Source organism: Capsicum annuum, chromosome 5 (assembly GCF_002878395.1).
Source record: "Capsicum annuum cultivar UCD-10X-F1 chromosome 5, UCD10Xv1.1, whole genome shotgun sequence".
Lineage (NCBI taxonomy): Eukaryota > Viridiplantae > Streptophyta > Magnoliopsida > Solanales > Solanaceae > Capsicum > Capsicum annuum.
The window spans coordinates 11,980,393-12,004,987 of NC_061115.1; the positions used below are offsets into that span (position 1 = coordinate 11,980,393).

Consider the following 24,595-nt stretch of genomic DNA (forward strand, 5'->3'; position numbering starts at 1 on the left):
AATGAATAAGATGATTTTTAACAAGTTCCTCTCTAGGTTCAGAAACTTTCATCTCAATATTGCATGTACATGCTTCAGAATTATGTGTTACTTATTCACAATTCTTCTGTTGTTTGTCATGCATTTGTTTCTTATTTTTATTGTCTTTTTGGCTTCTTACTGTATGCTAACATTTCAGGGACCGGAAGAATTGTTTGAGACCATCTCCCAGGCGCTGATATCATCTGTAGACCGTGACTGTTTAAGTGGTTGGGGAGGACATGTTTATGTTGTGTAAGTATTCAGATGCTTTCATATGTCTATTTGCTTGATCATCTCTTCTTAATAAGTGTCTGGAATCTCTATACGAAATAAAAATTGCTATATGATCCTCAAATTGTCCATCATCTATTATGTTCAAGAGGTGGGGTCTTTGAGGCAACAACGAACTGTGCGTCCAACGTTAGAGGGTTAGGTAATAGGTACAATAATCACTTTCAAATGTTCGGGTCCTTAAAATATGTTGAAAGTAATTAGTTGATGCATGTGGAGGTTCTCCCCAAATCGTGAATCCGTAAGGGATTATTATTGTCACCTATTTTGAAAGATCAAAGTCTTGGTTGCCAGTTTACTCTGTATGTCTGACAATATCCAACTCCAGCGGAGTACTAAATTTGGACATACTCTTTATGTATCTCTCTCGCGTTTTTTCCTTTTTCTTTTCCGTTTCATTTTTCAATTATTTATCCTTGATGGGGGTGGGGTGGGGTAGTTAAAGTGAGATGTGTTTCAGATTTTCAGTTCTCCAGTCTTATTTGTTCCAATCTATGCGTGGTTTGCAGGACACCAACTGAAGTGACAGAGAGGATCTTGAAGGGAAGGATGGACTAAACACTAATGGGGTGCTATACTTGTTCACCATTGCATTCCCTGGAGGACATTTCGCTTGTTTTGGAATACTCCACATTTCATATCTGATGTTATCGTATTTATGTCTCTCCGTGATTGTTATTCAATAGATTCAGTTGTCTGTCACTAATGAATGTTAACGTTCTAGTTAGTTTACAGTCAGCTGTTTGAGCTTCCCAACAAATTTCTGCCACAACCTATCTGCTATCACACACTAGTCAATCTTGGCATTTGGCTAGACAACCTAATGCAAAGATCTTTCAAAATGCACTAAAGAATAGGCCGATATGGGAATTACCGGATATTTACACATATGTTTACAGGATGGAAGCTCTAATGACCTGAAGCCGGGTCCTGGGGCTGAGTTTGTGGAGAATGTGTGATGGTTCAATAACTTAAATATTCCAAGAAGTACCTCTTCTGTTTCAAATTGTGCCATACTTCTTATTTTTTGACTTTTCATATACCTCTGGTGATGATTTATGGTGACAAAATTGGGAGGAAGTGATAGCTATGAACGCTGATGAGTATGGTCTTGAACAACTCTCTGGATCATGTTGTCTGTCACTACGAGCAACTTTGATGGAATTGCATCTTGTTTTCTTAAAAATGTTTTCCAGACTTGAATAAAGTTATAATGTGCAAGACATACACAAATCTGAAAGGAAGCATCTCCTTAATTCATTACTTGAAACAAGAAAAATTAGATCAAGTCTTGCAATTTGCAGCTATTTTCTTTTGGCAATTAAAGCTTGCAACTTAATATCGTCAGATGTTAAGCAGGTGTTTATAGTATAATTACTAGAAAGCTGACTTTCAGTCATTATCATTAGTCCTGCATGAAACTAAGAAAGATGTGCTTTAAGATGGCATGTAAGCAAATTGTTCAAGCTAAGAAAAGAGGAGAGATGTTAACAATTACTACCACAAGAATGCCTTCTAAAGGGGTCCATTACTTTGTTTTGACTAAATTTTCCTAGTATACGATGATAATCTTGTAGTGTGGTTTTGGTTAAAAATCTAGTGTTTAGTGTTGAATTCTGGATCATGGTGTGCTTAGACTTGGACATGAATGAGTAGATATTTGAGAAAATATATCGCATTGGAGTATGTGTTAAAAAAAAAAGGGTAACTAAAAGTTGATTAAAAAACTCATAAATATTATTTTGGAAAAAAGGTGCGAAAAATATTTGTATTTTGGTAAAATTTGCAGTTACGCATTTTGAACTTTGTGATTATTTTTTACGTTATTTAACTGGCATATATTTGACACTTGGACCACTGCGTGTATTTCACACGCACATTGAACGTGTAAGAAAAAAAATATTTGACAAGGGGCAAATATATGCCAGTTAAATACGGTAAAAAATAGCTATGACCCCCGCAAAGTTCAGGGTGCGTAACTGCAAATTTCGTCAAAGTACATATATTTTTCGCACATTTTTCCCTATTGTTTTCTGAACTTCAAATTTTGAAAGTTAAAATAACAAGTCAAATCTTATAATCAAACACTTATTTGAAATTTGGCAAATGATATTTTTTGCCAGAAACTCTTCATGGGAGATTAGTCACGACTCCTTGTGGAATTGCAACATCACATGGTATAATTTGTAGTGATTATTGATACAATCTCAAATGGTATATATTCCAACTTCCTTTCTGAACTAAGATGGTTCAATCTTCCTTGCAGACCATAGGAAGTTAGTTCTTCCTGAGGCATAAGAAAGCTCAAAAATCTCAATTACTTAAAGGCATAATACATAAACAGAAGCTCAAACTTGATGTCAACTGACAGGTAAGCACTTCAACTTTGAAAGTGCATGTCTAGACACCTTAACTTAGTCTCAATTGGCAACTAAACACACTAACTCGTTCCTATTGTGTCCCGTGGTCACCCAATACTGACGTAGCACATAAATTTTGGAGGTGTCTAGTTGAGAGTTGTTAACGCAGAGTAAGTGCTGATAGAAGAAGATATTTTATTAATGAAGCATAAAGCGTATTAAATAGAGTTACAGATAAACTAAGATGAGTCCTAAACTAACTAAACTAGACTAGTCCTAAATAAACAGAAATATTGACTAATATTACATGTGATGTTTCAATACCCCCCTCAAGTTAGGCAATGAGTCACTAAGCGTAAATTGAATATATTTTTCTCAAAAGCAGGCTTAGGCAGTGCCTTGGTGAGGGTGTTAGCGATTTGATCGGCAACATGAACGTGAACAACTCGGACCTTTTTGATGTTGACATGGTGGCGAACAAAGTGAAAGTCCACTGCAGCATGCTTCACTTTGCTATGGAGGACCAGATTTTTGCTTCACTTTGCTATGGAGGACCAGATTTTTACTCAGGAATGTGGCTCCAAGATTGTCACAATAAATGGTAGGCATCTGATGTACTGGAAAGCGCAGCTCAGTGAGGAGATTGGTAACCCACAGGGTTTCAGAAAGGGCATTAGCCACTACCTTATACTCAGACTCAGTGGAGGAGCGAGAAACGGTATTTTGCTTCTTGGAGGACCAACTAATCGGATTGTAACCAAGGAAAGGAACAGGATATACCCGGATGTGGAAACTCTGTCAGCAATGTCCCCAGCCCAATCCGCATCAGAGTACACATGCAGATTGAAGTCCTTAATGAGGATTACACGTAGGCCTAGTTGGATGGTGCCACGCAGGTAACGAAGAACACGTTTCACAGCTTTCCAATGGAGATCTGATGGTGCTTGCATAAAATGAGGCAACTTATTTACTACATATGCGATGTCCGATTTAGTGAAAGATAGGTATTGAAACCTGCCTAAGACCCGACGATAGCGTGTTGCATCAGTCAAGTGAGTACCATCAGATAGCATGATTAGCTCAGATGCACTCATTGGCGTGTGGACACTTTTACAGTCGGTCATTAATTCATCATACAGGATCTCATTCACATAGTTTGCTTGGGTGAGATTGATGGGTAATTGGGACGCAGGGTTGAATTGAATAATAATGTTAGCACCCGTTGTGTTATCAACATTAACAACTCTAGGATTGTTGCATTGTTGTTGGCCATTGCTACTGATTTGTGTGAGAAAGAGAGAAAAAAAAATAGGATCGTTCTCGTTAGAGAGTATAGAGCTCTGATACCATGTTAACGCAAAATAAGTGCTGATAGAAGAAGATATTTTATTAATGAAGCATAAAGGGTATTAAATAGAGTTACAGATAAACTAAGATGAGTCCTAAACTAACTAAACTAGACTAGTCCTAAATAAACAGAAATATTGACTAATATTACACGTGATGTTTCAATAGGAGTGTTCAACTGACATAACGGAGACGAACTGAGGTGTCTAAATGTTCATACTCGGAGTTCTGAGTGTCCAGCTACTAGTTGAGGCCAAGTTAAAGTGGCTATCTATGTATTATGCCATTACAAAAAACAAGTTACATTTAGCTAATTCTCCATCATCCCTGTAGGTCATAAACCTTGCCGAAACTGTCCTTCACTCAAGTTGGCAATAAACACCACTCTCACATTATCATGTTGACACCTTTGGTGAAGCCTCGGCTAATATTGGCTGTATTAACCGTGACATATGTTTCCATCGACAACTGATTAACAAGGAAATGTGTATAGGCTGCGACAAAATTCTCAAAACTAACTAGAATTTGTTAAGAGAGATTGCTTCAACAGTGAGCAGGAGAGTAATAGCGACCTGAACACAGTAAAACTGAAAAGGCATAATGCATAAACAGACACTCAAAGTTGACCTCATCTGGCAAGTAAAAACTCTAGATATACACAGCTTTAGCATTATAAAGAACATTGTAACTGATGCAAAAAAGATAGTCGATAAATAACATTGTAACTCATCTCCCTCCTCGCCACCAACTCTTTCTTTTCAGTTGGCATATTACATAACCAGACACTCAAACTTGACTTAAGGTGGCAAGTAAACACTAACTTTGATAGTGGACATCAAGACACCTCAACTTGGTCGCAATCGGCAACTAAATACTCCAACTCGTCCCCAATGTGTCTCGTGGACACCCAATGCTCATGTGAGATTTGGAGAACGACTAGTTTTATGGACCCCCCCTACTTTCCCTTAGAAGACATATACTCAGTATTGGAATGAAAAGGAACTTCATAGAACGGGTGGATACAGATGACATAGCCAACACCAACTATTTGGGATTGAGGAGTATTTGATTGATACCAAAGACTTGGAGACAGAGTTGTGATGCCACTTTGACGATTTCCAAGATTTGGACACATGTCTGCCCTAAACTCTGTCTAGACTTTGGAACGAACTGATCAAAGTCAGTAACATAGTATTGCATATTTTAAATGGGTAAGTTTGACACAGCATGATATCATCTATTCGCGATTGATTGATGGAAAAAGTTTTTAAGCGCTTGACCTGCTAATCAGCACCCACTACTAGAGCTCGAGAACAACCCAATTTTGCCAATTTGCTAACAGGAGTTTACTATCTTTATGCATGTGAAGTTCCACATAAAACAGAAAGTAAGTAGCCAGTTGAAACTCACTCGTCATACACACACATAGAGCAGCACATCAAGATGAATGTGAGGCTTGTATTAAAGATAAAGAGGTTAGTCCTATTAAGTAAGAGAATTACAACATAGGACCCAAAATTTTTAAAAAATGAGGGCATACCTTCGGTTTTGATGACACCGGAAGGTATGCTGGACGAACTCAATGAGGCAAACAAAATGAGCTCATGTCAATTTAAACTGAAGGAGCTATATCAAAGGAATGTAGAATCTGTTCCAACGTACTTCTTCTATCTGGGTCAATAGGATTTTCTAACCCATCAGAGTGAGCAATATTTAACAGATAGAGCTTGCCAGACGCCACAAATGCAGCAGAAAGTATCCTCTTCAACCCTCCCCTCGTGCTATCAACCTTGTACTCAAACTCATATACTTGAAGACCTCCTTCTCCCGTTCTCTCTGATACTGCAACCACCTCAGCCTCCTTTGTACTTTCCTAAAAGTAAAAAGACATAGTATTACTAGTTGCCAATAATGCATGGCCACGGAAGTTAAATTTCCCAACGCTCAACCACATTAACTATGCCAAAGTCCCAAACAAGTTGAGTACAACTATATGAATTCTAACAGCGCATGTTTAACCATTTAAAATCATCTCGGGCCAATATTATACAAATAACAATGAAGACTACTATTAGCAACAGAAGCTCTAATATGGATAAAAGATCCCAACAAAGCATACTACCTAAAGCAACATACTAATATGAGGAAAACATATTCCTAACTAATTGGTATTGCCTATATAGTTCTTTTACCCATTGTGCCCTATCTTTTGCTAAGTTTGTGTTGATTCCAAGAGATTCTAGATCTTTTGAGACAATTTTCCATGTGATTTTAGATCTATCTCATCTTACTTTAACGCCTCACTCACCATGGTTTCACCTACATACCGTTGTACAAGTGCATCTGAATCTGGAAGTTCCCTCAGGATATAGCAAAACAATCTCAAGCGACTTTCTATAATTCTATCCTCCATATGTGTTACTTGCACATTCTAATGAATGTGATCATTTTAAATCTTGTCTAGTCTTTGTAGGACCGCACATCCATCTTAGAATTTGCATTTCTGCAAGACTCATCCATCAGTACTTATGTCTTTCACATCCTTCTATTAAATCCCAAACTTAAAAATCTCACTTGCGGATAGGATTATTTTTCCTTTATCCTTCATCTCTTTAGATACTGTAGGATTACACATTGTCCTAGCCTTTTTTCCTTTGTTGTTGAAGTGAGTGAAAAAACTTTTTTAGAGCGCGAGCTACTAGATACAAATAGTTTGCCCACAGAAAATGATGCTGATGAATGGAGATAATGAGAACAAAAAAAAGTGAACAATAACCCCTAGAATCAACCCCATCCTATTTTTGTGTTCTAGCCAAATAATTTGTTAAAAACCATTAAAAGCTACTCTCTGAATAGTTCCTCGGACCTTCACTAATAAACCGGAATTATGAAACAGCCAGACAAAAGAAAGAGAAAGAAAAACAGAAGAACAACAAAAATAAAAGGATTCTGACCTTGCGCTTTTCGGCCAGAATTAGCTTATCGGCCACAAATTGTGGATCCCCGAATTGGCTAAGGGTTGTTATTTTCACAGGGATAACCACAACGCCCACATTGTTGGATCCCTTGTTTGCATCCTGAAATAGGGCGGTCGCCCCAGCTTTATCAACCTAACGAAACCAATAACAGCACAATCAGCATCCAAAACCTTCTCATCTGGTACAACTTTGAGTGTCTTTTTTCTCCCTTCCATTGTGTGTGTGTCACTACGTGATAGAGTAAGGATTTGCTCAACATCAATTGTGATAATAATTTTGGTCTATGGTGGTAATGAACGCAGAGAATATAAGGTTCAGGGTAATATAAATCCAGCATAGTTTAGAAGTACAAGTAGCAAATTGAATACAAGCGTAGTTTACAACTAGTCTAATAACATGTTTCACCAAGCTTTTGAAAGGCCACAAGTGCTTAACTACTTATATTTCAAAAAAACATTTAATTTAGCGAATGCAAGTGTTTGGCCAAGCTCTTGGTGAAGGAATACGAACAACAACAGCAAATCTAGTGTAGTACCATAAGTGAGGTCTGGGGAGTGGGGACGGTAGCGTATATGCAGACCTTAGACCTTATCCCTACCTCAGGGAGGTAGAGAGGTTTCCAAAAGACCCTCAGCTTGAATAACGCAAATCAGAGCAGTTAAAAGGACATAGCAAATAATAGGAAAAGCACAATATAGCATTCAGAAACAGGAGCAATAACAATATCCAAATAATGTGAACTTGATAACTGAAGCACAACAAATAACGAGTAACAAAAATCGTAGGACAAGCAACTACGAGAAAAATGCTACTACTACTAGTGTGTACAGAAAACAGGTATTGTCCACCAAACTACCTCCAAGCCTGTCCCACCTGAAAACGAGACAACGCTCCAATACCTCCCAACTTTCAACCCGAATCCGTGACCTCCATATCCTCCTAAGGTCAATTACTCGAAAAGTTGAAGTTACATCATCACCTCCTTCCAACACTTCTATTGCCGACCTCTAGTTCTCCTTATGCTCACCACTACCAACTTCTCACACTTCTTCACTGTGCCTCTGTGCACCTCCTTTTCACGTGCCCGAATCATCTCAACCTCGCTTCCCCCTCCTCCCCCAACAACCAACCTTGCCCCGGATATCTTCGTTCTTAATCTTATCTCTCCTAATATGTCCACACATCCACCTCAACATCCTCATTTCCGTCACTCTCATCTTTTGAATGTGAGAGCTCTTAACTGGTCAACATTCCACTCCATACATTAAGGGGTCATTTGGTTGGGAATAAGTTATCCCGGGATTAGCTATCCTGGGATAAGTTATCCAACTCTATATATGAGATAACTTATTCCATCAATATGGTATAAATGGTGGATAAATAATTCTGTGGCTACCTAATACCTCCAACTAAACACAGGATAAAATAATCCTACATTTATCCCGAAACTATTATATCTTATACCTCATACCAAACAGCTCCTAAGAGAATTACAAACACAAAAAGTAAACTTTTTTGGCTTTAAAATAGGGAAAACAACTTATTACTTTAATGGAAACAAAGCTGCTAGGTCAAGTACCATACTCAATTACTCCCTTCATTTCACTTTATGACACTATTTTCTTATTACACCATACGCTCCTAAATACTTGACATATTTTTTTGTTTCCACACCCCTTGAGAAACTATATATTTTTATCATCGTATCCTTATTTAATTTCTTAAACATCTCTCTTTTATCTTTATTTAATTAATCAAAAGTGTGATTAAAATAGAAAAAACAGACCAATTATGTTTTTATTTTCTAAAATGACAACTACTATAAAATATATATGTTTAGTAATGTTTAGCAAGGATGATAAGTATTTAGGAACGGAGGTAGTAGTTCGTATGATGGGGAAAAAAATAGGTGCAAACAACCTAAATCCCGACAGTTCAGAGCTTAATTACAGAAAATCCAATATTTTGCATAATTACAGAAAATCTCAATCTTAGGTCTGTCGAGATACATAATTAGCTCCCGATACATTCAACAAAGATACATCTTTTCCTTTACAAAGATACATAATTAGTTCTTGATAAGTTTTTTTTTGGGATTTTGAGTCTATCGAGATGCATAATACATGAACGAAGATACATTTTTTTGCTTGTAAAGATACATAATTAGCTATCGATAATTTTTGGGGATTTTGGGTCTATTGAGATACATAATATATCCAATAAAGATATATTTTTTCCTTTATAAAGATACATAATTAACTCTCGATACAAATTTTTCAATTTTGGGTCTGTCCATATACATAATTAGCTCTTAGGTACATCAAACAAAGATACATAATTAGTTAGAAAGATTGGAAATTCGTGTAAATATGATAAGTTAAAGTTGTATATTTGTGTTATTTTTCCAAAAAATAGAGACAAAGAGAGGTGGGGAATTAAATGGACCTTATTCCAAGAAGAAGGTCTAAGGAGAGTGAAACCTTGTACTGAATCTGTATATCTTTCAAGCTCCAACACCTCACTCATAGCCATACCAAATCTCTCTAAAGAATCCCATAATAAAAAACCAGTCAAAATCAACACATTCACCACTTGTCTTCTTGAAATAGTTGAAACTACTAACAACTCATCCATGGATTTGTTCATCATCTCATTAGATGATGACACGATTGATGAGCTTCTTTTTCTCCTTTTGAAACAAGATTGAGTAGTAATGGGTATAGTGTACTTGAGGCTTTGAAAGTAGACATTGTAGTAGGCATTTGAGGTTGTTATTGAGCTAAAGGTGGACATTGTTGCCGTTAGACGGAACTCAACTCATGTCCATTTGTTTTTTATTGACATTTAACATAGTTTATCTATATTATATTGCAATTCCCATGACATTGTTTTTTATTTTTTGATGTAAATTCGCATGACATTATTATTCACATGTCACGTAAATATCATATAAAATCTATATATATTTTATTTGATTATATATATAAATTAATTAAAGAGCATATTTACGTAGCATCTATATAGTTTTAAGAAAAAAAGGTAAATTAAGTATCTCCTAACTTTATTATTTAAAGTGGATATACCTTGTTGGAAAAATAATGCATATATATATTTCTGTTGCTAATATATATATATATATAATTTTTATTTAATAAATTATACTTAGTACATATTTATCTTTTTCGTTAATAACATATATTTACTTGATTAAAAAAATATTTTAAAATTAAATTTTTAAGTTTAAATATATTGCATTATCAAATAATGACACGAATGTAACTACATAAATAAATTAAATTTTTAAAAGTGATAGGCATATAATAAGTCAAATTTATAATAAACGATACCCATAATCCATTTTAATAATTCAATAACATAATTATCTGAGTTTTTCCAAATTTTAACTCACACAACTAACAAGTAAAATATTTCCAAAATTGGGAACAAAAAGTACAAACTACCCTGGGCTAATTTGGTACCTCCATATTACATTTACCGCCATTGCAAATTTCCCCCATTTTTTTTCATTTGTGAGCTAGCGGTGGAGAAGTGTGCGACGTGGAAGATGATACATTCTATGTATGTCTAAATAATAGCGAAAATTGAGAGAACAAATATAAAACACCAGGAAGATTATAATTCAGTTCAATATAATGTCCCTGCGACTTTGTTGCCGACCCTCATTTTGTGTAAGTTAATAACATTACTAATTAATTGTCTCTGTATCATTTTGCCTGAAATTTTACTTTTATTGTTCTTTTCCGGTAATCCCAATGATCCTAAAAATTGCAATACAGTTTGTGAATATCGCTGCTAAATTTTATCTGATTTACTTTTTGGAATTGCTCTAAGTGTTAGATTTCTGGGATACTCCATCCATTCCATTCTACTTCGCCCTTGTAGCTGATTAGTATTTCATTTTACTTATCCGTTTTAGCTAATTAAGAGAATTTTATTACTTTTGTCAGTGAAACTAAGTGGGTACTCAGAACTAGAGGTCTCAGTTTAAATCCCAGTAGAGAAAAGAAGAAACACTAGATGATTCTTTTCATTGATAGACAAAGTTACCTGATATCTGTTGGTGGGGGAGGTATTTTGTGGATTTAGTTGAGGTGCGCGAAAGCTGGTTCGGATACCACGGTTATTGAGAAGAGATTTTTTTTTTCTCATTTTATCTTTAATATTAAATAACTGCATAAAGTAGTACCCCTTCGTTTCATAATAAATGAATTGTTAGACTTTGACACACAGATTAAGAAAAAGAATCAAAGACATAAATTTAACATAGTTTTTCATTTTTACTCTTGTTCAAAGTACATATTTATTTTATTCTTTTTCAGTTGATGGGCTCCTTGGTTGTCAAATCCTCAAGGGTAAATTTGGAAAAAAATTTCAATGATTCACTTATTTTGAAACACCAAAAATACTCCAACAATTCATTTATTATGAAACGGAGGGAGTAATAATCAAATTTAAAGCTTCAAAACATCATTAATATTGTTAGTTTAGTAAAATACACCTTTAATTACAGCTTTCTAGACATAAAAGTGTTATGAAATGGAGGGAGTACATTTCTAGAGATAAAAGTGTTCTCTCTCTACTCTCTTCTTCCTTTTGTTGTTTTGTTTTGTTTTTGCTTTTAGAATAGAGGGTTAGTGGGTAGGAGTGCATCTTTACTAGCAAGGAGGAGTGTTTTGTGTGTAGCTGTGTCTGTAGTTATAGTGCTATGCATGTGTCTTGGATTTCTTGTTCGTGGTGTTGGTGATTTCGGATAGATACTTTATAGTATTAATCTATGGGTGTTTTGTTTCTTGTATCATTTTGTTGTGTGTTTTTATGTTTTTTGTTTGTTATACTGGTGTTTGTCCTGAGCCGGGGTCTTATCAGTAACAGCCTCTCTACTTCATTGAGATAGTGGTTTGTACACTTTACCCTCCCTAGACGCCACTTTACACGGGGTATGTTGTTGTTGTTTTGTTTTTGCTTTTGAAGAAGGATCTAAACATATGATAGGACAAATATTCCTTTGAAAATGGTGGAACCATGTATCTTTTAGTTTGATAACCTGGATATTGAATAAGCTTGTGTGCACCTCAACTATTTCAGAGTATTTGTTACCTCCCATCAATAAATACCAAGTAACTATGTCCGTCAAGGCTATCCTTACCTAGTATTTTTGCACCCGGCTTTGAAGCAGATATGATTCTCATATTTATAAGGGGATTTCAAAGTTTCTAGAATATCACAATTGGAAATTGTAAGTTGTAACTATGACTTATAGCAAGTTTAAAGCTACACTGGAATCTCCTGTTGAGGTTCAACAGTTTACACAACAACTATGCCTCATATATATAACATAAAAGATTCATTTTTGCCTTGTTTGCACCGTATAGTTTATGGTGGAGGGAGTTCAATTAAACTCCCCTGCCTCCACTTAGTTCTGCAACTGTTCTTTTGGATGTTAGAGTTGTGGTTCCTTTTAACATATAGATTTTTGGTGCTACCGATAAAATTATAGTGATAATGTGCGAATTGAATGGGCAGGGATTCAATAATAAAAGAGATTTGCTGAGCTCAGATCTGGCAGGTAAGTCTTTGTTGATGAATGGGAAGTTTGTAATATAGTATGCTTTGATCAGCTGGCTCTGGTTTCTGAGCAGCTTATTTTCTTGTTTACAGCTAATCAACTGAATAACCCAATGGGGAAATGGTTCAGCGGCGTCAAAAAGTTCATTCCTTTCAAGGGTTATGTTAAGCTTGTGCAAACAACAGCAAGAATATCATTTCCAACGATATCATCAGATATTAAAGATAAAGCACCTTCAGATCTTTTGAGTCACAAGAAGGCGGTTCCTTATTCGGATCCCCCTAGCATGGAAGATGTGGAGAGTTTGTATCAATTCTTTGATAAGAGGTAGAAATTGTGCGCGCTCTCTCTCTGTCTCTTTTGGATTAGAAAGGTCAGCAAAATACAGAAGTGGTTGTTTTACTTCTATTGTGCTGGAGGATGCTCGGTTATCCTTGGAGAGAATTGCTTGATTAGTTGTTTGCCGTTTCTTCTAACACAAACTAAACTGTGGCATCAATGGCTGACGAGTTCCATTCCATTGTTTTTGTAGTACCAAGCTTATTGTATTGACAGGAGCTGGCATGAGCACAGAGAGTGGAATTCCGGATTACAGGAGGTTGGTTTACAATAAAATGAGTAGGCTCAACATGCTTAATAGTTTGAATGTTCTATGAAGTTAATCGTCTAGTTACATTGCTGAAAAAGGAAATACATTTATGTTAACGTTGTGAATGTCTAATTTATGTAAAAGAATAGATACATTTACCATAAAGAAAAGAAAGCTGTCAACTTTTAGTTTTTATGCTATTTGGTGTTGTTAAGTGTTAACCTTCTTTATATTGATTTTCTCTGTCATTATGTTGTCCAGCTTAGGTTCTCAGGCGTTGATTGTTTAAAGTGATTTTTATTACAAATGTTACGCTGTCTTGGTTATCAACATATCTGAATTACACAATTCTGGTGACTTTATTAAGTAGAAAAACAATAAGAGAAGAGGCCAGATTTCTATCAATATTAAAATCTGACCTTTTGGGTGTTGAGCATTTTCAGCTAAATTGTATAAACAGCATATTAAATCTCAAAGTGCAGGCTAGATGTCCTGTCCGAAACAATGCATGACGGTCCTGTGATGCAGAAATTTCTTTTTATTTACTCTGTTTTGAGTATTCCCTGTACTTTTCGTCTGGTTCTATAGGGTGGTAAGGCTGTGTTGTATTTAAGAGTGGAGTAGGGGAATCAGTATTACAGCTTTGTGCTGCTTCTTGGTTTTATATTGGAGCCTGACTTTTCTGTATGAATTAGTTAAGAAATTATATTTTAGGCAAATGGTAATGTTTGTTCTCTCTTTCGTTTGCAGCCCAAATGGAGCTTATAGTACGGGTTTCAAACCAATTACCCATCAGGTGATTTGAAGGCATGTACTGTGATTCTTGGTTCCGTTTAAGTGTCATTATTGACTTGTAAATACCATTTCTCCCATATCTCACAGAGGAAAAAGAATGCAACCGTCTGACCCTGAAGGTAGAACCAAGAATAGCTATAGTTGCAAAAGAGAAGCTGTTAAAATATCATGTTTGCAACCAAAAACTTGAAATTGATTTAGCATGATCGGGCGATAAATTCTACTTTGCATTTAGTCTGTTCATCTCTAGACATATATATGCATATATTTCTTCTAGACATTAAATCCTACATGAATTTTGTTTTGGTCATCTTCAGAAATACATACAACAGAAGTCCCAAACAAGTTAGGTTTTGCTATATGAATACTCATGTTTCTCCATTTAAGTTCTATTCATGTCATCATCGTATACCAAATAAAAAAAGCTAGATATATAAAAATAGTAATGATAATAATAGCAACAATAATAATTATCATAAAATTTCTCTATATTTTTATTGACACATAAATCTATTAAGGTCAAGAAACTTTTAGAAGCTAGAAAACCAATATGCTACATATCAACGAACTAACAAAGACTAAAGCCTAGTCCCAACTAATAGATCTCACCTATATAGATTTGTCCTTCTACTATGTCCTATCTTTAGCTTATTGTCGATTGATCGCCAGAAATTGTAGATCTTTCGGAATGACTACCTTATTGTGATTTCTATCTTGTCTTCTTTTAACACCTTCCTCACTATAGTTGCACATCTATGCATCGATTGCATCTGTAGGTCGATGGAGGACATGACCAAACCATCTGAAGCAATCTTCTTCCATTTTATCCATAATGCATGCTACTTGCACCTTCTGGCAAATGTGGTCCTATTTTAATCTTACCTATCTTGTATGAGGGCATATCCGTCTTAGTATTCGTATCTCTGCAACACTTATTTTGTGGATATGTGAACTTTAGCAACCGAACATTCACTACAACTGTACCACATAAAATTGCTGGTCTTATAGCTGTTTTGTACAACTTACCCGTCACTTGAGGAGGCATCCTTCTGACTATCACAGAACATCCTTGTAGCACTACTCCATTTCAACTATTTAGTTTTAGTTCCGTGAGTAACATCTAGATATTTAAATTGCTGGCACTTTGGCACCGCCATCCCATGTGACTCACCTCAACTTCGCTTTACTCATGCTAACTAAACTTGCATGCATGACAATTATTCACCTAGTGATTTTGCCTCTTTTGGATTTGAATTGTGGTTTCCCAAAGTTACAGTTTCGCTTCATTTACTGCTAAACCACATTCTTAGGCGCTAGAAAAAGTTCCAGTTTTCGTTGAAATTTACTCCGTCAGCTTCTATTTGATATCTTCCCTCAGCTAATGCTTTCTAATATTTGCACTTGCTTAACTGCTCTGCCTACATTCAAACTGTCTAATTTAATATTTTCATCATTTCCAATTGTAGGAGTTTCTTCGATCAACCAAGGCGCGAAGGCGTTATTGGGCGCGGAGCTATGCTGGCTGGAGACGTTTCACTGCTGCTCAACCTAGTACAGGTCATATAGCTCTATCATCTCTTGAGAAAGCAGGCCATATAAGTTTTATGATTACACAGAATGTGGACAGGTGGTTGGCTCATCTTTTCATTTTATCGTTGATTTTATGAGCCTTTTGACACTAATTTGTTGCTCTCACTCACAGGCTGCATCACCGGGCTGGCAGCAATCCACTTGAATTGCATGGGACTGTCTACGTTGTCGCCTGTACAAATTGTGGTTTCTCTCTGCCTAGAGATCTATTTCAAGATCAAGTGAAGGCTCATAATCCCAAGGTTATCTTTATTCAGTTGTTCTATTAATCTAGTAATGTTCATATGAGCCCATTCATGGCATTGCAATTGCGGGCTAATTGTCAATTTGAGTTATGTGAATTTGACTTTGTGAACGCTGAGGGAGAAATCTATTTTAGCACTGTTCCACAAGGAACTTAGGGGCTGTTTGGTTGGGAAACAAGTTTATCCCGGATTAGTTATTCCACCCTCAAGGTGTGATAAAAGTAATACTATAATCTCGGGATAACATAACTAATCCCAGGATGAGTTATCCCATCCATTTTATCCCAATCAAACATGAGATAAGCTCATGCTAAAATCAATCCCGGGATTAAGTATCCCTTACCCCCTCTACCAAACGAGCCCTTAGGTCTAAAGGTATGTCAAGTCTTTCATGTCCTATAAACACCGATTGTGCTTTTCCTATACTTGTCTGGCAAAAAGAAAAGGAGGGACATTTGGTGCTTAGAATGTTATTGATTCAGTTGTCACCTTTACTTACCACCAAAAAAAAGGATTTCATTGTTACGTTCACAAATTGTTCCATTTATTAAGGAACGTTGGTGAATCAAGTGATTTAGTGCTCAGTTTTGAGGTTTTGTTAGGTATTTCTTTCTGTTCTATTCATACTTCACTGATGGGCAAGTTTTAAGGTTTTTAATTATTTGAGCATTGATACTTGATCCATGTAATTCCCAAGTTCATTTAGAGTTTTATATTCCAATATTGTGTTGTTTGGTCAAAATTTTGTATTCTAATAGTGACAGTGGACTTCTCAATGAATTGAACCATCTTCCTAAGTAAGTAACCCTTTTTCAGGATCCACATTCAAAATAAAAGGTTCGCAAAAAAAGAAGTAAGAAGTATTAGAATTTGTTAAATCTTTTTTCATGGAATTAAATAGTTTATGTAAATTGACTAATTAAACTATATGAATATTATTACTTTGCAATTAAACATAAGTTTCTTTTAAAAAAAAATAATCAAGATTCGAAAAAGTTTGTTCTTATTGTAAGGCTGTACAACACCATAGATTTTGTACATGATCTACAAAAATTGGACAAGTACTGACACAATTTAAGGTTGGCTAAAATGCACCAACATATACACATCTGTAAGGCCAACCCAAATTTGGAACTTGAATAACAAACAGTCATGCTTTCTTCTTGATCAACCTAATATAGTCACTATCCTGTTCTTTTCTCATAAACTGAATTGGAGAAATTGTAGTACTGCAGTGGGCAGAAGCTATTGAAAGTCTGGACTATGACAGTCGATCAGACAAGAGCTTTGGAATGAAGCAAAGGCCTGATGGGGATATTGAGATTGATGAGAAATTCTGGGAGGAGGATTTCTACATTCCTGATTGTCAGAGGTGCCAAGGAGTTCTGAAACCTGACGTAAGCAGTTTTTCTATTTATTAGATGAACTAGTTTTTATAAACTTGGAGCAGCCTCTCTTTTTGCTTTCGTTATGTTTTTTTCTTTTACTGGTGGTTAAAATTGGTCTAGGAGGCTTTTCAGGGAGAATGGTTAATAGTAAATGCAAGAAATTTCACCGGTTGTAAACCAGGGCTATCAACCACTGAGACATCTCCCTGAAAGACTAAAACTTTCCCTTGCTATCCAAAATATGTCAAAGATTAATCTTGAAATGAACAAGCCTTTCACATTGGAGAATAAGAATAGCCAATAGGTAGATGACTTTAAAATTTTGCCATGTGCCATAATTATACACATAATACCATGGGAAGAAAGTTCATATGAGAAGCGTTTGCCCATTCTTACCATGGAGAAAAATCTTGAAAGAGTTGGTCTGTTGACTTACTAATGAAAATTATATGAATGAATAACATATAATACTGTTAATCCATGCTAATCATAGCTCCGGATCTAAAAAGAAGGTTGGATCTTGCAGTGCGAACGCGTAACTTAATTCTCAATTTCGATATAGGATATCAAAATTCTATAAGTTCCATGTTGTTTTTAATGGTTTGTTCGAAGTTATTGCTACTTGTTACAATACCTACTCAATGGAATAGTTTAACTTGTCAAAAGTTCATTATAACCGAAAAAAGACACCAATTCACACCTTTGCCTAGCAATTTTATATAATGATTATTCGGTTAATCATTGTTCCTTTAAATTTATGGTGATATCGGCAGTAGTATATTGCTATAAGCCATTAATATGGTACATTACAGGTTGTCTTCTTTGGGGATAATGTCCCCAAAGCTAAGGCAGATGCTGCCATGGAAGCTGCAAAGGGATGTGATGCCTTCCTTGTACTTGGTTCATCTTTGATGACCATGTCCGCTTTCCGTCTTGTCAAGTGAGAATTTGCTCAGCTCTTCCATTTTATTTGTAAAGAAAATCTGATCTATGTGGAAAGTTCCACCTTGTTTGTTCATTTGGGTCCTAAGTGCATCATTGATGAATTGCATGACCTGAGATTTTGTTTGGTCTCGGAGCAAGCATAAATTTATTCACCTGGGATTGCAATTGCATGATCCGAGGGTTCATTTGTTAGAGTGTCTGATAAGAATCGGGTTACGTTGATAAACAAGAAAAATAATGTGGAAGCAAAAACCCTAAGATTAAAGACAAGAAATTAAAGATTGATGAAATTTGAAAATAAATCTTCAATTTCGAGATGAAGTGCTAAGAACACTAATTGATCTTAGTATTCAAAATTAGTGGATTAAGACTAATTATGATACCAATAGAGTCAATTCAAGAACTTAGATCCAAAGGTGATCTAAACCTCTATTTTGAAGAAATTAAAGACAACAATTAGTATAAGACTAATCACCTTCTTTAATTAACTTTAATAGAAACCAAAGATATCAAGTTAAGAATTAATCTTACCTCCTAAAGAATCGTTCTTATAAGGTTGCAAGATAAATCCCAAGTAGCCACACACAAAGGTATAAATATGAGAAACTCTCAATTAATAATAATGTTTTCTTGAAAATAACAAAATTCATCCCTATATATAGGAAAAAAAAAACTATCCCAAATAGCATGAGATTGGAATCTACCTTTATCAAATCTGACTAGGACTAGGAAAAAGCTATCCCAAATAGCATGGGATTAGGATCTACTATAAGCTATCCCAAATAGCATGGGATTAGGATCTACTATTATGGAAATAATAAATAAAATCCTACTAGGACTAGGAAAGCATGTAAAAATAATACCAAAAATTCTCTCCTAAGAAAATAAGGAAAAGTTTCCAAATTTACTCACAACCCATATGGGCTCAATCTTCTTCCTTTTGGGCTTGGACTTGAATCATGAAATATGTGTAGCACTTTGCCCATTCTTCTTCATAATTCTTGGACTCGTTCTTGGGCTCTTCTTCCATCACAAGCATCTTCTTGATTTCATTGAAGCCCGTCAATCTTAATGCAAGTGGGCCAACCTGGATGTTATCATTCCCCTATTTTTGAAAACAATTCATACTTGAATTTGAATCTCGCATAATCAAGACAACATACAATAGTAAAAGATCCATTACTTGAAAACAACAGTGGTAGGAACAAAACAAGATAGTGACCATGCATCCACTTAGCCCAATGAATCCTTGCATGTATAAATACACCTTTATAAAGCATGTGGACATCATCATCCCAATTGAAAATTATCTTCCTTGTATGAGCACAACAATATTCATGTTTAGATGATGTAGGGAATGATATGTGTCTCTCCAATTTAGCTCTATCAATGAAGTACTCCACTGGGCTTGTCAAAGATGTCATAAGCTCCATAAAATATGTATCAAATTTAACACTTTTATGATATAGTCAAGCATCATCAATTACACTTGAAGATTTTTCTACATAACATTTATTCACATAAGCATAGGAGATTTCAAGAAGGTTAGAAGAATCTTTCAATCTCAAAATACAATCTCCATTAAATTGTAAGTCGCTGCTCAAATTCTCCAACAAGGAATCATGAATAGGTTCAACAATGGGCATTTGATCACTTGTATCATAATAGTCACGGATTTCCTCATCACTAGTAGCAAACACTTTTTTTTCCTTACAATCACCAAGGCTTGAGGAGTCATGCCTTAATTTGGTCTTATGTAACAAAGGAATAATATTACCTCGTTTTTTCTTGCTCATTAGCGTTAGATCTGCATTTGCCTTGTTGGACTTCTTGTCATAAGTCTCATTTTGGACAAGTTCAAAATAGTTCTCTTTACCTATATCCTTCTTATGAACAAACACTTGCTCAATGGGACATGTAGTTTCAACCACCTTAGTATTAAGTTCATCCACTGAAGACTTTTCAATGCAAACTTTTCCATGAGTACCTATAAGAGAATCAAATCAACTAAAAGAAGAAGTAGGAAGGTTAGAGCTAGAATAAGAAATAACCTCACTCAAACTCCCTTGGTTCTCTTTATCTACCTCATTATTATCCCTCTCTTTATTACTCTCATGATCATATCTCCTTTCTTTTCTCTTGACCTCACTTGACATCCTGTTCTCTTCACATAACACAACCTTTCTTCTTTCCTCTCTTGGAATATCAACATGATTCCCCTTACTCCTACATTCTTTTCTCTCTCAAATTTTTTCATTGCTTCTTTCATATGTTTGTGATCTTCATAAACTTGGGATGGAGTTAAAGGTACAAGTTTATATTTTCTTTCGTTTAGCTCAAGAGAAACTCTATTCTTCCCCCTATCGTAAATTGCATTCCTATCAAACTACTAGGAACGCCCAAGCTTGATATGACAATCTTGCATTGGAATTACATCACAAAGAACATTATTAGAGTACCTTCCGATGGAGAAAGAAATCATGCATTGCTTAGTCACCTTAAGTTCACCGAACTCATTGTGTTTGATGCATGTAAGTTTCAACTTCTCCACCACGTATGAACTTATCACATTAGCATCACTTTCAAAATCAATAATCATAGAGCAAATATTATCCTTTATCCCACACCTTGCATGAAAAACACTTCTCTTTAGATCAGTTATATTTACCTAATTAGGTAGGTTTTGGGTGACCTCTAATGCATCGAGTCAAGCAGAAATCCTTCTAAGTGTCTCGGCTATGTCGTCGTTTTGAGTCCCAGCATCAGTATTTTTTTGAGACATCTCCAAAAGTTAAAGAAAACAAAAACTCTCAATTTGACCCCCTTTTTTTTATCTCACCCTTTCTTGCCCTTTTCTCACTCAAATTACTACTTTTGGCTGGATCCTTTAGGATTTATATATACAACCCTATTAGCAACAACTTTTTAGAAGTAAGATGTAGAAAGAAAAGAATTTATCAATACCCAGATAAAGTGGGTCTGATGAGACAAGGAAAAAAGACCAATTTGTGTAAATAGAAAAATTTTCAAATTTTCAAATTTCCCCTCTTCTTGATTTTCCTTGTTGATGTTGGAAATTAAGAAACACAAAAAATCTGATTTTTTTTTATAATACCTTAATTCTCAAACAGATAAATTTTCTCTTTTTTATTTCATTTTTTTCTCTTTCTTTTTTTGGCTATGTAGCCCACAACAACAACAACAACAACAACAAACCCAGTGTATTCCCACACAGTGGGGTATGAGGAGGGTAAGATGTACGCAATCCATACCACTACCTCCGGAGAAGTAGAAAGGTTGTTTCCGATAGACCCCCGGCTCAAGATAAGGAATAATAAACAAATCCATAATAAAGCATGGGACAAGATGACAAGACATAAATACGCCACCCCCAAAGAAAAATAAACAAGGAATATTAAAGAAATTCGTAATAAAGCCTGCAACAAGTTGGCCTAACAAGAATAATACACCTACCAAGTAATGCCCTACCCCAACGACCCAAACTTGCACTAGCCTTCTATCCTAATTCGCGTCCTCCAGATCTTCCTATCTAGGGTCATGTCCTCAGTGAGCTGTAACTGCTCCATGTCCCACCCGATTACCTCTCCAATATTTCTTCGGTCTACTCCTACCCCGCCTGAAACCATCCAACGCTGGCCTCTTACACCTATGAACCGGGGCATCCGTGTCTCTTCTCCATGTAGCCTAATAATGAAAAAAATATTTTTTTTGAGTGTTTTTTTTGTTGAAACTCCCAAGATTATCAAGAACGAAACCTTGATAGAACCACTCTGATACTACTTGATAAGAATCGGGTTACGTTGATAAACAAGAAAAATAATGCGGAAGCAAAAACCCTAAGATTAAAGACAAGAAATTAAAGATAGATGAAATTTGAGAATAAATCCCCAATTTCTAGATGAAATGCTAAGAATTCTAATTGATCTTAGTATTCAAAATTAGTGGATGAAGACTAATTATGATACCAACAGAGTCAATTCAAGAACTTAGATCCAAAGGTGATCTAGACTCCTATTTTGAAGAAATTAAAGACAACAGTTAGTATAAGACTAATCACCTTCTTTAATTAACTATAATAGAAACCAAAGATATCAAGTTAAGAATTAATCTTACCTCCTAAAGAATCGTTCTTATAAGGTTGCAAGATAAATTCCAAGTAGTCACACACAAAGGTGTAAATAAGAGAAACTCTCAATTAATAATAATGTTATCCTCTTGAAAATAACAAAATTCATCCCTATATATAGGGAAAAAAAACATATCCCAAATAGCATGGGATTGGAATCTACTTTTATCAAATCTAATTAGGACTAGGAAAAGCTATCCCAAATAGCATGGGATTAGGATCTACTATTATGGAAATAATAAATAAAACCCTACTAGGACTAGGAAAGCATGTAAAAATAATACCAAAAATTCCCTCCTAAGAAAATAAGGAAAAGTTTCCAAATTTACTCACAACCCATATGGGCTCAATCTTCTTCCTTTTGGGCTTGGACTTGAATCATGAAATATGTGTAGCACTTTGCCCATTCTTCTCCATAATTCTTGCTCGTTCTTGGACTCTTCTTCCATCATAAGTATCTTCTTGATTTCATTGAAGCCCGTCAATCTGAATGCAAGTGGGCTAAGCCTGGATGCTATCAGTGTCCCTTCTGGTTTACCTTCTTTTTTCCTTTCGAAAAGGGTTTTCGATGGCTCAGGAAATGTATACTTTTTCTCTTTGCATGAACCTGTTAGATCTTTAAGATCTTAATTTCCTTCTGTGTTGGTTTTTTCCTTTTTGGTCTTCCCCTTTTGGATAACTTATATCAACACCAGGACAATAAATCATTAAATTGCTTTGCAACAGAGCTGCTCATGAGGCAGGTGCTGCTACTGCAATTGTAAATATTGGTGCTACACGAGCTGACGATCTTGTACCTTTGAAAATTAGTGCTCGAGTTGGAGAGGTTAGCTTCTTATTAGTACAAGAATTAAAAGATGTGTCAAATACTCCTGGAAACATACATAATCTGATCTTATATTGCTAAAATGAAAGAAAATCGGGCTTGTGAAGTCCGTCATTATAGAATATCGGAAGTTCTAGTCTTCTCTTTCCATTCTTGCATATATCTTTGCAGTCTCTCCTTCTGCAACGTTGCTGGAACCGCAGCTTATACAATTATTTGATGCAGATACTTCCAAGATTGCTCAACGTTGGATCATTGAGTATCCCTTCTCTCTAGTTCCTGATTTATAGCAGTGTTGATAAATAGCATCCAGATTCTTTTTCATCAGTTGCTACAATGGTTTGTACACTTGGCCGGACGTGCTAGTTTGCTGCATTTTGGTGTTGTAAGATCACTAAATCCATCGCGATGTTGTTTGTAATTGTAAAAAATCCACTGCTCAAGTACCACATAGGCACATACACTATTAGTGTAAACTTCTGTATTTCAACACAACTCGATTACATTGAATTTCTTGTTAGTGAGTTGAAGCTGAAATTCCTCAGAAGTACACAGAATATTGCTTGGAAATGGCAAATTTTAGGATGGCCTTTTGCATTTTTAAAGACTGAATTATTTTTTTCTTGAGCCGCGGAGGTTCTATCAGAAACAAGCTAACCTTTCCACCTCTGAGGTAGAGATAAGGTCGCGTATACCACCACCCTCAAATCCCACTTTGTGGGATTATACTGGTTATGTTGCTGCTACTGTTTTGCACTTGTAAAGATTGATGCTTGCATAAGGTTGTAGGGGAAAAGGGGTGGTTGTTTTGCATTTGTAAAGATTGGTGCTCGTATGAGATTGTAGGGGGAAAGGGGTTAAAATAATTCATACAACAAAAATCTCGAAAATTTGAAGTTTAATTACAAAAAATTTCAACATTTTGCATAATTACTTAAAAATCTCGATTTAGGATATGTGGAGATACATATTAGCTTCCAATACATTCAATGAAGACACGTTCTTTCCTTTGTAAAGATACTAGTAATTAGTTTTCGATACATTCTTTTTTTTTTTTGGATCCATCGAAGGTAAATCTTTTCCTTTGTAAAGATACATAATTAGCTTTCTTTACACTTTTTTTGATTTTGAGTTTGTTGAGATAGATAATTAGCTCCCGATACATTCTATGAAGATACATAATTAGTTGAGATTTTTGTAATTACATAAGTGTGAGAATTTGTATAAATATGTTAAGTTAATATGTATGTTTATGTTATTTTTCCTTCAAAAAATACCTCTATACTATACACATTGCTCAATTTTACCTTCTTTAATACTTTGGGTGCATGCATATTCCTAATCTATCCCAATGATCAACATATTGTCCTGTTTTTGCTTTTAGCTTAGGCTGAGTTCTAACATGAAGCATAAGAAGGTAATCTTGAATCATAGTTAAAAATAGATAGGTACATTTGGACCTAATTCTTGAAATATTTTGATATAC

The 24,595-nt window shown here is 35.3% G+C and overlaps 3 protein-coding genes across 6 annotated transcripts; 2 read left to right on the top strand and 1 right to left on the bottom strand.

Moving 5' to 3' along the window:
• Window positions 1–178: 178 nt before the first annotated feature.
• LOC107870358 (proteasome subunit beta type-3-A) lies at window positions 179–1,072 on the top strand (the record flags this gene model as incomplete). The annotated part of the gene is given in 2 exon segments (XM_047412524.1): window positions 179–273; window positions 822–1,072. Coding segments are annotated over 2 exon segments (144 nt in total), but the record flags the coding sequence as incomplete, so codon positions are not given.
• A 4,385-nt stretch (window positions 1,073–5,457) lies between these two features.
• On the bottom strand, window positions 5,458–9,898 carry LOC107870357 (psbP domain-containing protein 2, chloroplastic). Its single transcript, XM_016716860.2, has 3 exons — window positions 9,443–9,898; window positions 6,974–7,129; window positions 5,458–5,892 (listed from the first exon to the last, which is right to left on the bottom strand). Exons 1-3 carry the CDS (start codon window positions 9,788–9,790, stop codon window positions 5,632–5,634), a joined length of 765 nt encoding a protein of 254 aa, XP_016572346.1. The 5' UTR covers window positions 9,791–9,898; the 3' UTR covers window positions 5,458–5,631.
• Window positions 9,899–10,474: 576 nt separating this feature from the next.
• Window positions 10,475–23,721, top strand: LOC107870356 (NAD-dependent protein deacylase SRT2). Of its 4 annotated transcripts, none has more exons than XM_016716856.2 (11): window positions 10,476–10,686; window positions 12,542–12,584; window positions 12,677–12,911; window positions 13,117–13,182; window positions 13,924–13,969; window positions 15,435–15,595; window positions 15,671–15,800; window positions 17,039–17,200; window positions 18,004–18,131; window positions 23,010–23,109; window positions 23,335–23,721. In XM_016716856.2, the coding sequence occupies exons 1-11, from the start codon at window positions 10,651–10,653 to the stop codon at window positions 23,383–23,385; spliced, it is 1,158 nt and encodes a 385-aa protein (XP_016572342.1). In that variant the 5' UTR covers window positions 10,476–10,650; the 3' UTR covers window positions 23,386–23,721. The 4 variants fall into 4 exon arrangements, with proteins under 4 accessions (XP_016572345.1, XP_016572342.1, XP_016572344.1 ...); XM_016716857.2 differs by lacking the exon at window positions 10,476–10,686 and adding an exon at window positions 10,717–10,761; XM_016716858.2 differs by lacking the exon at window positions 23,010–23,109.
• The last annotated feature ends 874 nt before the right edge of the window (window positions 23,722–24,595 follow it).

What these genes read in the sequence shown, in the direction of transcription:
- LOC107870356 (XM_016716856.2), top strand. Translation starts at nt 10,651, where the DNA reads ATGTCCCTGCGACTTTGTTGCCGACCCTCATTTTGT. An exon ending in TGAAGGCTCATAATCCCAAG is followed by an intron (nt 15,801 to 17,038) that starts GTTATCTTTATT and finishes GTAGTACTGCAG; the next exon opens with TGGGCAGAAGCTATTGAAAG. An exon ending in AAGGAGTTCTGAAACCTGAC is followed by an intron (nt 17,201 to 18,003) that starts GTAAGCAGTTTT and finishes GGTACATTACAG; the next exon opens with GTTGTCTTCTTTGGGGATAA.
- LOC107870357 (XM_016716860.2), bottom strand. Translation starts at nt 9,790, where the DNA reads ATGTCCACCTTTAGCTCAATAACAACCTCAAATGCCTACTACAATGTC. An exon ending in GACCTTCTTCTTGGAATAAG is followed by an intron (nt 7,130 to 9,442) that starts GTCCATTTAATT and finishes TGGTTTCGTTAG; the next exon opens with GTTGATAAAGCTGGGGCGAC. An exon ending in TTCTGGCCGAAAAGCGCAAG is followed by an intron (nt 5,893 to 6,973) that starts GTCAGAATCCTT and finishes TTTTACTTTTAG; the next exon opens with GAAAGTACAAAGGAGGCTGA.